Source organism: Bombus flavifrons, chromosome 6 (genome assembly GCF_040668555.2).
Source record: "Bombus flavifrons isolate JBK064 chromosome 6, iyBomFlav1_principal, whole genome shotgun sequence".
Lineage (NCBI taxonomy): Eukaryota > Metazoa > Arthropoda > Insecta > Hymenoptera > Apidae > Bombus > Bombus flavifrons.
Genome location: NC_138447.1, coordinates 15,064,314 through 15,082,696, shown reverse-complemented (window position 1 = coordinate 15,082,696; position 18,383 = coordinate 15,064,314). Strand labels below are relative to the sequence as shown.

The window sequence follows — 18,383 nt, the reverse complement described above, 5'->3', positions numbered from 1 at the left end:
AGGATATTAATAATACACATAGATCAAATACAATGAAGAATTAATTTTTTAAGTTTAAGAATTTACTTTAAATATATGTATATATTACTTTTATTATAATTTAGTATTGTGCTAACATGTAGCAATTTCATATAATTATTTTACGCGCCCATCGCCAAACGAGATATCGATATGTGGAATGGAATGATAAGGCAAGAAATCGACTTTCAACCGGAAATCGTAAATAATCGTATATCGAACCCGCTGGCTTTTCTTCCTTTTCCGATATGACGTGCCACGGGTGTCTGGGTAATATTTTTCGTCTTTCATTCTCGTCATAATACATTAGTTACAACGCCTGCGAAAATGCAAGCTGGTTTTCATTGGACCGGGTAAAACTATTTGTTTTATTAAAAATATTTTTTTTCTATTTAATGTACCTAATATTTTTATAGTTTCAATTCGATCAAATTTGTCTTTTGTCTCTACCCAATCTGATGTAAAACGACAGCTTTTACATATTATGTTGCTTTATAAAATTGCTTATTCACTTTGCATGGTAACATCATTAACTTTCATACAGTATCCAAGATGTCATACATAGCTTCATAATAACGTCCTAAGAAATAAGATTAAGTCTCTGAGCTCGAAAATAATATTATATATTCATGATTTCTATATGTACATAAAAACATATTTCTGTATTAGCCAAATTTTTCCTATATAATATCTTTATTCTTAAAGTCGATTAAGTGAACATTAAATTTGACTACTACAACTGAATAATTACATTTTCTTCTACATTTTAAAGGATATTTTCTATAAAATGAGAAAAAATTGTTATAACGAATTATATAAGTAAACGGATTTCATTGCATGATTACTCGATCACTATAATTGCGCATATACAGAGCAATAGAAAAACTCACCAGGCATTCTGGGTAAAATTTCTGTGAGTAATCAAAATGGCTGGCATACAACGATTTCCGTTTTCAGACTACGTTTTAATATAATTCATTAAAACGATATTTCTTTGAAAAATTGGGGAATAAAATTGTAGAATGTAAATGTTTATTTTTGTAAAGGACCGTCTTTTTACAGATTTTGAAATTATGTTGATAAAAGATCTAATTTTTATCAGATTTACAGGGCGTTTATTTCACAAAGGGATGTAGATGGAAGAAGGGGACGGGAGAGGTGCGCGCGCGCTGCATGTTGGAACGATAGGCGGAGGACGGTCGGGGAGGGCGAAAGAACGAGACTAGTTCACAAAATGGCGGCCAAGCTCAGGCCCGTGAACATATAGTACGTGGAAATTCGATAATTTTGTACGATGTCGCGACTTTGTGTATCAATAGTCGATTAATACAACGGATACGTGTATACACGACAGTTTAATTATTAAATTAACGTGATATTGTGCGTGCCGCGTGTTATATCGAGATATTGGTGCGACGCGCAGACGGAACGATGCAGGTGAGTGGTCGGGTTCGAAAATTGTTTAAGTTTCAGCTTTTCGTCAATTTTTTTTTAGCAATAATTGTTTGTTTCCGTTGCCAATACGAGCGTCAATGTTGTTTTAAAGAACAATTTGCGTGATATAGTAGTGGTGTTGTTTGGAGTAGGGAAAAATCGCGTTGTCACATGCGTTTCATTGATCTACAAGGAGAAAAATCCTCGTAAAAACGAAAAAAACCACTGGAAATTTGTTTAAAAGGTTTTTGCGTATAGGGCGGGGTCTTACTGACCTTATGAGCTCAGGGACTTGTCTTCACTAAATCACAATTTTCTGCAATTTTACATAGTTTCCAGCTTCTTAATAACCTATAAGTTTGTTTACATTCATTCATTTTGACATTTATCACTTAAAATATCATTGTTCCACCCTAATTTTCGTTAAAAATGATTCCTTGAATTCTCCTTTACCTTGGGTCCATGCTTATTCAAAAATTTTAAATAGACCCATTTTTGCAAATTAAGCTCAAAGATTGATACACATTCTCTGTATTATAGTTGAGACTGTGTAGCACAATCACCTGCAAAAGCTCTAACAATTACATGCTTTTCACATGGAAAATATTTCATATATTCTGAGCTTTTTCCTTTAGGAGGATTCTTTTCTCTGTATTTCAAGAATTTTTATATATTATGAATAATATCTGATTCTTTATTTATGATATGTTTTCCATAAAATTTGAATTTGTATGGGCACAAGTATATCATACATTTATTTTCTGTTTACAAATAACCGCAAGATAATACATTTGTAACTTTGAATGTCATTTTTACTAGAATTGTATACACATAAGGTGTAAAATTAAGGGGGACAATGATTCTTATAAATGCAGGCCTTACATTTATCCTATATTAGATACATTTTTATAGTTATATAATATTTAATATATAATACTGGATAATACATTTTACCAAGATCTACATAACAAAACATAATACTGAAACTTTCAAGAACAAGGATTGATTATATAAATATCATAAACAAGCTTATATCCCCTTGTGTTACTTAAATCTGAAGAAGTAAAATATAAAACTTCCTATGCAATGAGTATTTAAAATTTATTGTTTCTTAAGTTCGTAAGATATGATATAATTTTTACATACATATTATATACTGAAGTATATCTTTATTATATATAAGAGTTATTCGTTGACGTTTATATCATCGTTAATGAATTAAGTATGGTATGATATTTGAATTAACTGTATTTTGGTTTTCATATTGCTACGTAGCAGCAAAATGCGCACAATTTTAACATTTCAAACATTTCTTAATCTTATAGACAGTTTTGAAAAAAGTAAAGTTTTGGAACCTATTGAAGAAACAAAACTTGGTCAAAATAACAGTACTTTTCATCTACAAAAGTTTTGTTTCTGTTATATAGAAGCACATGATGTTGCTGTATAACTGTAGATATAGATTGTTTTCATAAGATGGAATGTAATATAGGGTTTGTTTTCAAACAATATTGTGTTTCACATGACAGAGTTGTATTTTGTGTTGTCTCCAACATAGATTTGGTTTTATTTATCTTTGTCAATCTTTTAATGCTAAAAATATTTAACTGTAGGTGCAGACCACAAATATTATTTTGATATTGAAATTAATGATGGCTACTATAGAATTATTGTGAAGTGAGTGTGAACAGTTTCTTTCTTAACTTATATGTTGTTCAAGAAACAGATGTAAGTTTAGTCAAGTATTGTGCATAATGTACTTGCTGAAATGTTCAATAAATCTGTATAGTACTTAAAATGTTGAATTACATTATCCTGAATTACCCATTATACTTTATACTGGTTATTTACAGAAAATTATATGTTCCTTAGATTAATCATTTACAGGAAATTCTGCAGTACTCTTCTATCAATTCATGGTCTAAGATAGTTACATACAATGCATAGCAAATGTAGAAAGAATACTTCATTTGTTCAAAGCTTATGAACCTTCTTTTGGTCGAAGAATATTTTTCTTAAAGAATAGAATCTTCAATACATGTATGTAACTATCTTTCTGTTTGATATTTAGTCTTTAGTAGTTTAATCTATATTAATGTAGATACCTAATTATATGTTTTCTTTACTAATATATAATTGAATGTAATCCAAAGATGTAAGATCAAATATGGTTCCTAATATTTTATTGAAGTGTACTTGGAAAGCTTTCTAAAGACCCTGAAAATTAAGCATTTCTTAACTGCAAAATGGTGGTCAAGAATTATAAAATGGAGGAAAGATCTTCCTGATAGATGGCACTGTTAATTTATCTGCGAGCTATGTTCTGAACATCAAAAATATGCCAAGATATGGGAAAGATGTTGTATTATTATCTTAAAAATATGCTAAAATAAATTTAAAGAACTGCTATATTAAAAGACATAAATAATACATTCAGAAAATTACTTATATTAGCATTAATGAGTAAAAACTATTCCAAACAACACATTGCGACTTATATATTTTTAAAGATAGGATAATGTTAGATTTGTCTGATTAAATTACAGAAAACGTTAGAGTCTGAGTCTGGTAAAGAATCTGGATCTGATTCTGAAAATGAAAGTAAAAGTGATAGCTCTTCTTCAGGAAGTAATACAGGATCTGGTTCTGGATCAGAAAGGTTGGTATTGAAACTACTATTATCTAATCCCTTCCTTTCAGAAAGTCCAAGACATAAGGCTATGTGTTTATATTTTACTATTCCAATATAGTATTACACAATTGTTACCAATATAATATGCTAATAATAGTAATCTAAAACAGCTAATAATAGTAAGATATTATTCCTTTATATAATGTGTGTTTGACTTTCTGATATTTAAGGGATTATTTGACATGAATTACTTAACTTTGTGTATTGCTATAGCTTTATATAGCATTAACATTGCTTTGACAATCATGCTAATTTAATGTATCCCTTGAATTTTATATAAGCACAATGTTCAAGTTTCTGTTACTCATGCAATGTTTTCTTGTATATTGAAACAATTTAAACACTAGGTGAGCTAGTATCCTACTGCTTCTACTCATTTTACTTTTAATGATAATTTGTCCTAATAATATTATACATAGTGTATGTTAATTTAGATTGTACAGAAAGGTAAAAAACGGGAATATTTTCACAAATACATATATTGAAATATAAATGCTCAAGAACAGAATTACTAATATTAAAGTATCTAAAGTTATTTCAAATTATCTAAAGTTATTGCAATTAATTAATATGCATTGACAAATCAACATTTACTCTATTAAATATATAACGCCTTTGAGTTTATTATCTACATTTTTCACTCCAGACCATTCTATAATGAAAGATTACAAAATTATAGTTCAATATTCAGTAATCATTATGAATGAAATCATCAATAAAATTTGGGTTTGCAATCAATTGTTGTTTTAAGTTAACAGCTGATATTTATATTTGGAAAATTTGATGTTTATATATTTTATGAATTATAAACAATGATAGTGAAATAAAACATTGCCCAACTGCAAATGCAGTGACTCTAGCTCCTCAAGTGGTTCCGGGTCTGGATCAGGTTCTGATTCTGATAAATCAGAGAAGTCGGATGCACCTGCACAAAGTGATAGCTTCCAGAGCAAAAGTTCAAATCACAGTACAGAAACAAAAGTTAGGCTTAAGAATGAGTCTAGTCGCGAGTGGGATGAGAATCCTGACATTTATGGGATCAGAAGATCTAGCCGTTCTAGGAAAGAGCCTGAAAGGCTTGCTACACAACGTGAAAGCGATAGCGATAGTCGCAAGAAATTTAAGAAAAAGGGGTAAGTAATATGAAAAAATTCAAGTAATTATCGGAAATTGAAATTATAAACTCTATAATCCTTCCAGTTCCTTATGAATTGAATTAATATAACTACATATAATAAATAAATGCAGTTTTATTATTTAGACAATGGTAATTCAGAATTTGCATTTTTTAAAAGATAGTATTTTATAAATTTATGATATATCTATTTAAGCAAATATAAAAAATGAAGCTCTTTATTTTTTAACATTCAAATGTATTTCAAAAGTGTGTAGAATCATAATCATAAAATCAAAAATATTATAAGTCTTAATTTTTATAATTTAGAAAAGTGATATTTATTGGAAAAATGAATTTGGATAATATAATATACAAGTAGCTGTTATGTAGTACGTTTGTACCTTGCAATTTCAACTGTGATAATAATTCTATGAAGCTTTTATGTTAATAATGTATGCACTTTTCTGTATTGCATATATTGTGTATCAATGTGCTTTTATATTTTTCATTCTTGATGTTTATATTTGTGTTTAATAAGCTTAGTGCTTCAAATAAATTTTTCCACTATAGCACTATTGTTTGTTTTCTATCTTATCTACAATTTTGTTTTGTTGAGTAAATTATTGCATTGCATTAAATAATTTTATTATTTATTGCACTTTTAGTTTGTGCTATATATCTATTCATATGCACCTATGTGATTCATTAAAACTTTTACTCAAAAAGAACCATTTAATAAGTATGGAATCTTTCACCTGAATTTGTGTTAGATTACCTGCATGTATATATACAAAATCTTATCAATATGCTATAGCAAAATACCACTTAGAAACCTTATGTTCTTATTACTAAAAGTAAGTAAAAATTATTACACCAGAAAAAGAACATTTTTTCCTTGTTATATATTACAGTTTTAATAAATTACACAGTAAATTGCTGTATTAATTATTAGTTAATTATTCATTAATATTTTATAGAAGAGAACATTTTTATATCAAGCATGTGAATTAATCTGTATTTATTATTGAAAAGTAGAAGAAAGATTTTAATAAGTATAATTTAAATATATCATTGAAATAATAAACTTATATTATATGATAAAAGTATCAAACAATAAAATTTATAAACGTATTTCATTTTTTCATTATTATAATATTTCTTATATTATTAAATACACATGTGCTAGCATTGTCTTTTTTTGCAGTTCACATAATTCATGGAACTCAGACAGTTCCGATTCTGAATCTGATGATGTCGAAAGCAGGAGACCACCACCTAGTAAATCGTTGAATAGACGCGCGGCACAAAAAGCCAAAGAAAAGGCAAGGACAAGGAAGAAACGAATTTCAGAATCATCTGAAAATTCTTCTTTTGATAGTGATGATAACAGGAGGTATTTTATTTTATTTTTCAAAAATAAAATACCATAAAATACTTTAATACCATTTAATACTGATAAATTAATGTTAATTCAAATGTGTTAGACAAGTTACAAGAAGAACTGGAACTGCTATTAGCTACAAAGAGGAAAGTGAAGAGAGGACTGATAGTGAAGACCTTGTAGAAATTGAAGAAGGTAGCACTGCAAATGCAGAACCAGATAATGCGGAAACAATTGAACGAATTTTGGGACAAAGAGTTGGTAAAAAGGGAGGTTAGTCTATCAAATAATTGCAAACTGTAAATTGCAAAATAATCACAAACGTGATCATATCCTTATTTTCTCAGATATTCTTCTATAGCATATCCTCTTTTAGTTACAGGAAATGTCACAACAATTTATGCCATAGAAGAAAATGGCAATCCAAATCCAGAAGATTTGTCCAATGAAGAAACTGAACTGCAATATTCAATAAAATGGAAGGGATGGTCTCATATACATAATACATGGGAATCAGAAGAGTCATTAAAAGCACAAAAAGTAAAAGGATTAAAAAAGTTAGATAATTTTATTAAACGAGAACGGGAAATCAAACAGTGGCGGGATTATGCTGGACCCGAAGATATAGATTACTTTGAATGCCAATTAGAACTTCAACAAGATCTCCTAAAAAGTTACAATAATGTTGAAAGAATTATTGCTGAATATAACAAACCTGATTCAGATCATCCAGATTATTATTGTAAATGGGAAAGTTTACCTTATGCCGAAGCTACATGGGAAGATGGAGCACTGATTGTTAAAAAATGGCCAGAGAAAATAAAAGAATTTCGTGAAAGAGAAGAGTCAAAAAGAACACCAAGCAAACATTGCAAAGTTCTTAAATCCAGACCCAAATTCCACCAATTAAAAGGACAACCAGACTATATGGGAAAAGGTCGGGATTTGACTCTTAGAGACTATCAAATGGATGGATTGAACTGGATGATCCATTCTTGGTGCAAAGAGAATAGGTAGATTATATTTCACTATATTATATAATCTCTCAGTATATTAATTAATCTCTTAATATACATATTATATTATAATGAATTTTATTCGTTTACAGTGTTATTTTAGCAGACGAAATGGGTCTTGGTAAAACTATACAAACAATATGCTTCCTTTATTATTTATTTCACACGCATCAGCTTTATGGGCCATTTTTATTAGTGGTGCCCCTTTCGACAATGACTTCCTGGCAAAGAGAAATGTCACAATGGGCACCAGATATGAATTTTGTTACATATCTGGGTGACGTTACTTCCCGTAATGTTGTATGTAGTATCTTCTTATTCTTATAAATTCGAATTTCTTTTGCAATATTTAAAAGAGTTGCATATTATAAATATATTTATCACATATTAAAAATTTAATTTTGTTTATGTGTAGATTAGAGAGTATGAGTGGTGTTATAGCTCAAAGAGATTAAAATTTAACGCCATACTCACGACATATGAAATAGTACTTAAGGATAAAGCGTTTCTGGGTGCCTTAAATTGGGCCGTGTTGTTAGTAGATGAAGCTCATCGATTAAAGAACGATGATTCGCTCTTGTATAAAGCTCTCGCTGAATTTCATACGAATCACCGGCTCCTAATAACTGGTACACCATTACAAAACAGCTTAAAGGAATTATGGGCCTTACTACACTTCATAATGCCTACCAAGTTAATAACTTTTTATGATTTTACAAATTTTCTATTAGTCATAATAGTTTTCTATAACCGTCTTTTCTGTTTATATAGATTTAGTTCATGGGAAGAATTTGAAAAAGAGCACGATAATGCAGCTCAAAAGGGATATTCCAAATTACATAAACAATTAGAACCATTTATTTTGCGACGTGTTAAGAAAGATGTAGAAAAATCTCTGCCTGCTAAAGTTGAACAAATATTACGAGTAGAAATGACATCTTTGCAAAAACAATATTATAAATGGATATTAACCAAGAATTATAATGCATTACGGAAAGGTGTTAAAGGCTCTACTATGACGTTCTTAAATATTGTTATTGAATTAAAAAAATGCTGTAACCATGCTTTTCTTACAAAACCTACTGAAAGTGAAAGGAAGGACAATAATGAAGATTATTTACAACAATTAATTCGCGGTTCTGGAAAATTAGTTCTACTTGATAAATTATTGGTGAGATTACGAGAAACAGGTCATAGGGTCTTAATATTTAGTCAAATGGTCAGGATGTTAGATATTCTTGGGGAATATCTACAGAAGAAACATTTTCCATTTCAAAGGTTAGATGGAAGTATAAAAGGAGAACTACGAAAACAAGCACTAGATCATTTTAATGCGGAAGGATCGCAAGATTTTTGCTTTTTATTATCAACAAGAGCAGGTGGTCTTGGTATCAACCTTGCTACCGCTGATACCGTCATTATTTTTGATTCAGATTGGAATCCACAAAATGATTTACAAGCACAAGCTAGAGCACATCGTATTGGACAAAAAAATCAGGTATTTCAATATTTTGTATCGACATTATAATCATTATAAAATAGTGAACATTTTATTAAAAAGAATGTATCATTTAATATAGGTAAATATTTACCGCTTAGTAACAAAAAATTCTGTAGAGGAGGAAATAGTAGAAAGAGCAAAGCAAAAAATGGTTCTGGATCATCTTGTAATTCAACGAATGGATACAACTGGTCGAACAGTATTAGATAAAAAAAGTGCAGGGACCAATAACAATCCATTTAATAAAGAAGATTTAAATGCTATTTTAAAATTTGGGGCTGAAGATTTATTTAAAGATGAAGAGGATGGAGATGAAGAACCTACTGTAATTATTCTAAAGAATTTAAATTATTCTAATTTAAGACTATATGTACAGATGAAAAGATTAGTTCTTATTATTTTTATTTAATTAGTGTGATATTGATGAAATTCTGAGGAGAGCGGAAACAAGAGATGAAGGACCTTCAACAGTTGGAGATGAACTGTTATCAGCATTCAAAGTTGCTAGTTTTGCTGCATTCGAAGAAGAGTCCGAACCAGTTAATCAACCCAATGATAATGATGATGAGAGTAAAGATTGGGTAAATCTAATTTTTTGGTATCAAATATACTTTATAATATTTCTATGTATAAAAAAATAACTAAAACATTTTTATTCTGATTGATTTTAGGCCGAAATTATTCCTGAAAATTTCAGAAAAAAAGTTGAAGAAGAAGAAAAATCAAAAGAAATGGAGGATTTATATTTACCTCCAAGAAGTCGAAAAACATTGCAGCAAATTAATCAAAGTGGAGAAGGTATATAACGCATTAAATATAATATTATATATTATTCAATGTTTGCTTTATTATTAAGGAAGAGGAAGAAAACGGAAGAAAGTATCTGCCGATGATAGTGAAGAAGGAGAGGATTCCGGAAGTGAGGCTGAAGGTAGCGATGATGAGCGTCCTAAAAAAAGGGGTAGACCAAGGGTTACGCCGCGAGAAAACATTAAAAGTTTCACTGATGCAGAGGTATGTACTTAGTTTTGTACTTTATAATAATTTACATGTGTTCGAGTAAATTTAAACTCTTTTATTACACAGATACGAAGGTTCGTTAAGAGCTATAAAAAATTCCCTGCGCCATTGAAACGATTAGATGATATTGCGGCAGATGCAGAATTGCAAGAAAAACCAATGTCAGAATTACGCTTCTTAGGAGATCAACTAAAATCTAGATGCGAAGCTTGTTTATCTGAGTTTGAAAGTACCGCGAAAGAGAATAAAGGTGAAGAAGAGGGTAAAGGTCCTGGTCGTAAGAGAGGTAGAGGTCCTACATTTAAAATTGGTGGAGTTATGGTGAACGCAAAATCTTTCTCTGCCGCGGTAAAAGAATTAGAGCCTCTAGAACAAGCTTTACCATCGGATTCGGAACAACGATCTAATTGGCATATTGATATTAAGTGAGTATATTTTTTATCGAATTTTTGCATTAAGATATATTTATATACATACATACTTATTTATTTTATTATAAATGCTGCTACACAGATTGAAACCGGCAAATTTTGATTGTGATTGGAGCTTCGAAGATGATTCTAGGCTTTTAAGAGGTATATACCAACATGGCATGGGTTCATGGGAAGCCATAAAAATGGATAATAATTTGAAACTGGGTGATAAACTTCTCCCAAATGGTAGCAAACTTCAATTAAAAAAAATAAACACTCGAGCCGAATATCTACTAAAAGTACTCAAAAAACAAATTGACTCCAAATTAGGAGTGGTAAGATATTATTTTACTTTTATTGTATTCCCATAAAAATCCCTTTTATCATTGTAATCTATCTTGGCAGGGTTATGTCCTTATCCCACATCCTGAATATCAATTTAAGGTAATTTCCAAATTCCTGATGGCTTTCATCTTTGTATGGTGACGATATATAGATTTATAATTTATAGATTATTCATTTCATATTTGTATTTATTATTGTTTAGTGCGTGCCTTTCGGTTTTGGACGAACTTTCGGTTTTACATCTCTTACATCTAATTCCCTTCTTACATGTCTACCTCCCCTCTTTTCCACTCTGTTCTATTGCACTACCTTGCTTATTCTACCTCTAAAAACTAAGCATTAAGAACTATAAATTATCAACTGATGACTAAAAGCTATTGCCACTTTGGTCTTTAGCCTCCTTGTTGTGTCTTCTCCTTGTCGTTTGCCCATTGTCGTTTGTCTATTATTGCTTTCAGTTCTGCTAAACCTTCTCCAGTCTCGTTCAGCGTTTTTCCTATGTCTTTTGGTCCTCCCGTTATTTCACATTCTTCTATTACATGTCTTAGGTCTTCTTCTTTCCTTCTGCATAATCTGCATCTTTTTTCCCCCTCTTCTTTCCAGTATTCCCTTGCTTTGGTCTCGTTTCCGCATCTGAATCTTGCCAGTATTCTTCTGTTCTTCCACTTCATCCTCCCTTCTAAGTACTTTGGTAATATTTCTTTGGCTATGTTTTTGTAGTGTATATTATACTTGGATTCCCTTATCTTTTTCGCCCTCTCTTCTGCTTCTCTCTTTCTTCTTTCTTCTATAATTTGGTCTGCTGTCATCCTTTCTTGCTCCTCTCCTGCTTCTATCTGTGTCCCTCCCTTTCTCACCTCTTCTAGTCCCTTCTTTCTCTTTCTTGCTCTTTTTCCTTCCTGACCATTCCCCCATTCTCTCTCTCTCTTTCCTTTATGCACTCTTTTACTAATTCCTTTTTTGATTCTAGGGCTTTTTCTTCGTACGTCACTGCTCTTTTTAATGCTTTTTCTTTCATTTCTATTAATTTGCATTCCTCTACCAGTATATAGTTTGGTGATGTTATATCTAAGCCTAATATCCATTTCACATATTCCTTGTGAACTCTGTCCAGTCTTTCTTCCATGTTCCATCCCCATACCTCTGCTCCAAACAGTGCCACGCTCTCTACCAGTGCTCCAAACATCTTCATTCTCCTTTTGTAGTCCTGTTTGAATATTCTTTCTCCCACACTCCATGTTTTCTTCATTGCAATTGTTGCTCTCTTTTTCCTGTCTTGTATGTGCTTCTCATCACTTCCGTTTTTCTGCAGTATATACCCTAAGTATCTTACCTCGTCCACCTCTTCTTATTCTTGCTCTCCCCACTTCCATTTTCTTTGCCTCCTTTTGTTCCTTCTTTTTTCGAAGACTATTATTTTAGTCTTTTCCGTGCTCAGCTCCAAATCGGCTTCCTTCAAAAATTTTTTGAGTCTCTTCAACATCTCCTTTAGCTCCTCTTCTCTATCCGCCACCAGCACAATACCGTCTGCGTATGTCAATGACCATACCTTTCTTTCTTCTACCACTATGCTCCCGGCTTGTCCTTTCCTTAATTCTTCTTCTAGTCCTGCTATGCAGATGTTGAATAACGTCGGGCTCAATAGGCATCCTTGTCTGACTCCCCTCACAGTCCAAAATTCTCTTTTGTTGTAGTTCTTGACTCTCACTATATTCCTCGTTTCTTCGTATATTTCTCTAATCCTTCGGATTAGCTTTTCGCTAATCCCCATTTTCCTCATTTTCTCCTCCAGTTTCTCTCTGTTTAGCCTGTCGAACGCCGCTCTTAAGTCCGCAAAGCAGGCATATAATTTTCCTCTTTCTTTGCTTAGCTGTTTGTCTATGATGTGGTTTATCATGTAAACCTCATTGGTCACTCCTCTTCCTTTTCTGAATCCAAATTGGCTCTCTTTCAATTTGTCTTCAATCTCTGCTTTCAGACGTTCGTCCAATATTCCTACGTAGATCTTGTATGCAGTATCCATCAGCGTTACCCCTCTGTAGCTGTTCGCTACTCTCTTGTCCCCCTTCTTATATATCGGGCATATCACCCCTTTTTTCCAGTCCTCTGGTATCCCTTCTCCTTTCCATATCTCCCTTAATAACTCCCATAACACCTTCCCCACTTCCTTCGGTGCATACTTCCACACCTCATCTTTTAACCCGTCTTCCCCCATTGCTTTCTTTTCCTTCAAATTCCTTAGCTGGTAAATCACCTCTTCCTTCCTTATATTATCTTCTCTCTCCTCCGTTGTTTTCTCTTCCTCTCTATGCCCCCCCGTTTTTCGGCTCTCTTCGTGCTCTGTCCCTTCCAAAATTCCCATGAAATGATTTTTTCACTCTTCTTCGCTTATATCCTCATCTATGCCTTCCCTATTTCTTCTATATCTGTTAATGTATTTCCACGCTTCTTATTCTGTTTTGATCATCTTTATCTTCTCCATTTCTTCTTCTTCGTGTCTTCCCTTTCTTTCCTTACACCACTGTTTGAATGCCTTTTTTTCCTCTATGAGCGCTTCTCTGCTGCATTTTCCTTTCTTAAACCTTGTCATCTTCCATTTCATATTTGTATTTAAGGGGGTATTCTGGTCTAGGAATTTGAAAAAAATCGAAAAATTTTTTTTCATATTTCCAAAGTTTAGACATTCAAGAATATGACCTTAAAAGGATTTTTCAAAATTTCACAGCCAACAGCCATTTTTGTGACGCAGCATCTGCTCCGGTCCGACGGATCTGCTACGTCTCAAAACTTTAAACGCGTTTTTCTCGAAACTACTTTTTTCGAGTTGACGTGCACGATATCTCAAGTTCTAATAAACCGATTTATTTTAAATTTGGTCTGAATATTCTTTATATACTCCTCTATCGTCCGGATTACGCTCAGCTCAAAATCTTTAATATTACTATTTTTTAAACGTTCGGAATTGTCAAAAAAATGTACGAAATAAGAAATTTTTTTTCAAACTGCCGTCATTTTGTGAAAAAATGTATTGACTTTTCCAAATTTCAAACGATAGCGGCATCCATACTAATTAAGAATCCGTTTGCATTTTTTGTTTCGGATGACCAGAAGGGTTGATATCATGCACGCCACGACACTCCATTTTTTTGGCAGCATCCACTTTGCCAGCTCATAACTCTTTAAATATTGAGTTTTTTTTAGTGAATTTTTTATGTAATCTCGAAATATTAATAAACAAATGCTAAGAAGAAAGATAGCAAAAATATTTTTTGTTTCGCTTGTACAGAGCTTCAAAAATCGCCCGAAATTCATGCCTCTAGACCAGAATACCCCCTTAATATGTTCAAATATTAATTGTAGACTAAAGCAAGAAAACCAAGAAAACCAAAAGAAACAAAAACTGCAATTACAAAAGAAATTATAGAGGAAAATGATAGTTCAGGCGAAGAAAGCAATAAATCTAAATCCAAAGTCGAAAAGGTAAATTTATATACAATTAAAAGTATATTTGTGTTACATATTTATATTTAACTCTAAGAAATATTCTATACATAAATGTTTTCATGCTTATTTTACTTAAAGCCATCTACAAAGAAAGAAGAAGAGATTATCGTAAAGAAAGAAACTAAAGAAGAAGTAGAAGAGATAGTAGAAGAAAAGAAAAAGGAAAAGAAAGCTAAAAAGGAGAAAAAAGAAAATAAGAAAGCTAAAAAAGCAAAACAAGCAGCGGGCCCGATGCATTTTACTGCTAATAATGAACCAAGAGCTCTTGATGTTCTTGGTGATTTGGATCCTTCTATATTTAACGAGGTTATTAATTTAATTTATTTTAAAAATTTAATGTTACTTTTATATATTAAATTTACACAATAGTTTGAATATTGAATTTTCTACTATGCAGTGCAAAGAAAAGATGCGGCCAGTAAAGAAGGCACTTAAGGCTTTGGATAGACCAGACCAGTCTTTGAGCGAAGCGGAACAAGTCGCTCACACGAGACAGTGTCTTGTACAAATTGGAAACCAAATTAACACTTGTCTAGAAGAATATAGAGATCCTGAACAAATAAAAGAATGGAGAAGTAATTTATGGTATTTTGTGTCTAAATTTACTGAATTCGATGCGAAGAAACTTTATAAATTGTATAAACATGCGACGAAAAAAGGAGGTGAAAGTAATACAAGTGCTACGTCTAGCCCAGAAAAGAAAGAAGAATCAAGTAATGTAAAGGTATAATTAGAGATTTGTTCTTATTTTAATATTATTACAATGTAAGAAATATCATCAATGTAATTTATTTTATAGAAACATACCGAAAAACATATCGAAAAGCAAGTAGAAAGTATTAAAGAGAGTAGATTACAAAAACGAAGAATCGAAGATATGGAAGAAAATTCAAATAGTAGCAGCACACCGAGTAAGAAACATCTCTCGATTATATCTGCTGTAAACAGTATCAGCAATACATCTGCAGTTACTATTGGTGCTACCACCATTACTCCCATTACGTCGACTCCAAATTCCACTTCAAGTACCACTAATAGTGTGGACACGCCGCGACACAAAGAGAAGGAATCAAAACATAAAGACATGAAGAGAGATCGAGAACGTGATAGGGATAGAGATAGATCGCATGGTGATAGAAGTATGGACAGGATGAGTGGAAGTAAAGATGAGCGAATTAGGAGAGATAGCGGCGGTTATAGTATAACTGGGCACTACAGTGGAAGCAGAGAGGATGACCATTGGTTATCCCGTGATGGAAGAGATATGCGAGATGGAAGGTATGTATAATCAGTGTGATAGAAACAGTACAGATTCGTTTTTGTATAATACAATATATGATTTAGATTATCAATACCTAAATTTGGAGATCATAAACGTGACCGGTTTGATTCTTATGGACGAATGTCTAGTGGATATCATCGTGACAGAGATCGAGATCGCGACCGTAATATCCATATGAATGACAAACGGAGGTAAGTTATAAATTTAAAAGAATGAAACAAGATTTGGAATAAAAATAATATTCATAAAATTCGTGTTTAGTGATTATTATAGATATCCATCAGGACCACCCAGTTATGGATACGGTCCAGGAGGATATGGAGGTGGAGGTGGCGGTGGTTATCCTCCATCTGATATTCCTCCGAGCCATTTTAGAGGTCGAGGTTATCCTGCAGATAATTATCCTAGCGAATGGCGACCAAACAAAGATTATAGACGAGACTATGATAGAAGACCACCTCCGCCAAATGCTAACTCCTAGTGCTCCTTCCTCATTACCGTCCTTGAATGCGTCGTTGAGCAACTGTAATTTCGATGGAGCCTTGTGTTGTTTTACCTGACTGAGCATTTTATATTATGCTCCTTTAAACGTGGTTATTGTTTAAACGTGAAGTTCTTTACACAGTTTATTCTGTGATTTAGTACTACTTGTGACTTGTACCTATGTATAAAGTGTATTCCATTGCTTATTTAATATGTAAGAATTCTACCTGGATTGAATGATCTTTTTAAGATTTTTGAGGAGAGGTGTGAAAATAATGAGTTTATAAATATTCTCAACATATAGTTAATAATTTTTTTAAATATATCGGGTTTCTTGAAAAGAAGTGATGTTAAAATTTTAAGTTTCTATTCATTAATATTTCCGATATGTAAGAAATTATGTTTACGTATCTGAGTCCCTTTTATTACAGTGCAATTATTGTAAGATTTGATAACGAACTAAGATCAAATTAATGTGTTTGTAGTGTATATGATTACGTATGATGTTTAAATACGTACTTCAAAATGTATGCCTTCCCAAATCGCATGTAACATATTTTGCATTTTCGATACTGATCATGTATGTTCAATAGATGTGTAGCTTATATACAGTTCACCACTTCAAACTATACTACGTTTCAACATAAAAGTCTTCAAACTTTAATGATTGATTTATCGTTTAATAATTAATCTTACATTAACTGATATTTTATTGCACTGCGATAGGTATTAAAGTAATGATGTCTTATTTCATATGATGTCTGCAAAAATTGTACAAATTATATATTCAACATTATATAAATTTTCTATTAACTGAAAACCCAAAAAAATTTTACATCAAAAGAAATATGTAGAATGACATCATTTTGTGGTGATAAGCAGCGTACGTGAGCTATATTGTCATACTACGCATGTATTTATTGTAAAATTAGGAACAAAACTACAAATATGATATTTGCTAACAGATGATTACATTCTTAAAAGAGAAAACAAATATTAACTTTCTCCTCTTTTATAGAATTTATACTTTCGCAATTGAATAGGTAGATAAGAATTCTATTTTTCCGTTCATTCTTTTAAAGTACTATAGTTTTGTACTTTATCAAAAACAATGTGAAATATTGTAAATATTAGAATAAGGAGATAGTTATATTCGATGTATATTTAACTCTGGAATTAATGGAATAGTATTCTGCTTTCTTGTAGAAAGAATAAACAAAAGGCTAGACCCCTCAGTCTTGCATCAGTTAAAAGTTATTGAATATAACTATAATATTGTAATTAAAAGGAAAGGATATGAGTTTTTAATTATTCAACGATCAATATCTCTAAAAGAGTATAAACATATTTCTCGAGCTTAAGTTGCGATAAGGATTTGTAAAGTACATAAGTTTTTGCGAAAACTTTGTATTTTATCACTTTTTCCATTAGAACATTATCAAAAATATTAATTGCGCTTCATTTTCGTAAGAAATATTTACGAATTTTATATTCATAAAAAAATGAAAGTCATAAGCTTTTTGTATGTATGCATTAATTTTTTTTCAACCTAGAAATCACGTAAACGCTAAATATTTTTTTTTCAGTAACGTAATTTTTTTTTCATCATCTCAGATTGCTTGGATCGCCTTTATTGTGCTATAAAATAACAAAAATTATTTTATAGATTATTTTATTCATATAAGGTGAATTTCTTAACAGTAAAAATTTATAATTTTAGCGTGCATTTCTGTAAATAATAGTGTATACATGTGATGATATATAGCCAAGAGAAAGCGGAATTGTACACACGTTAACGATACTTCGTGTCTTACGTATACATAAAACAAAGTACATTGAAATTAAATCACAATAGAAATTTGCTAGTTTAGGTTTTTAATTGCAAAGTGATATTCTAAACAGTGAGCTATTTACATATAATTTATTACTAGCCAAATACAGACTACAAGTAATAAAACAAAAGATTGTTGTAAATATAAATTAAGAAAAATAAATGATGTAGTAGAATAATTTAATATTGTATAATTGAAATAGGACAATTACGGTAATGCATTTTATTACTTTTTAGAAACATAAATGAAAGTTTTTGATGACATACAAGTCATTCCGAAAATTAATTCGTTTGACTATTTGCTAGAATTATTTTTTAACATATTTATTAGTATAAACGAGGGAGA

The 18,383-nt window shown here is 31.3% G+C and overlaps 1 protein-coding gene across 2 annotated transcripts; it reads left to right on the top strand.

Moving 5' to 3' along the window:
* The first annotated feature begins 241 nt into the window (after positions 1–241).
* Chd1 (chromodomain-helicase-DNA-binding protein 1) lies at positions 242–17,727 on the top strand. Of its 2 annotated transcripts, none has more exons than XM_069115199.1 (21): positions 242–1,455; positions 3,999–4,111; positions 4,996–5,277; positions 6,466–6,654; positions 6,746–6,915; positions 7,019–7,655; positions 7,751–7,958; positions 8,074–8,351; positions 8,430–9,156; positions 9,239–9,484; positions 9,573–9,740; positions 9,831–9,957; positions 10,016–10,173; positions 10,246–10,604; positions 10,693–10,927; positions 14,298–14,417; positions 14,520–14,747; positions 14,839–15,165; positions 15,241–15,719; positions 15,801–15,914; positions 15,985–17,727. In XM_069115199.1, exons 1-21 carry the CDS (start codon positions 1,450–1,452, stop codon positions 16,202–16,204), a joined length of 5,391 nt encoding a protein of 1,796 aa, XP_068971300.1. In that variant the 5' UTR covers positions 242–1,449; the 3' UTR covers positions 16,205–17,727. The 2 variants fall into 2 exon arrangements, with proteins under 2 accessions (XP_068971300.1, XP_068971299.1); XM_069115198.1 differs by having other exon boundaries at positions 15,786–15,914.
* The last annotated feature ends 656 nt before the right edge of the window (positions 17,728–18,383 follow it).

Bases quoted from the DNA above. Each gene is read 5' to 3' on its own strand.
- Chd1 (XM_069115198.1), top strand. The intron at 6,655-6,745 runs GTATTTTATTTT...CAAATGTGTTAG, and splicing joins GATAGTGATGATAACAGGAG to ACAAGTTACAAGAAGAACTG. The intron at 9,741-9,830 runs GTAAATCTAATT...GATTGATTTTAG, and splicing joins ATGATGAGAGTAAAGATTGG to GCCGAAATTATTCCTGAAAA.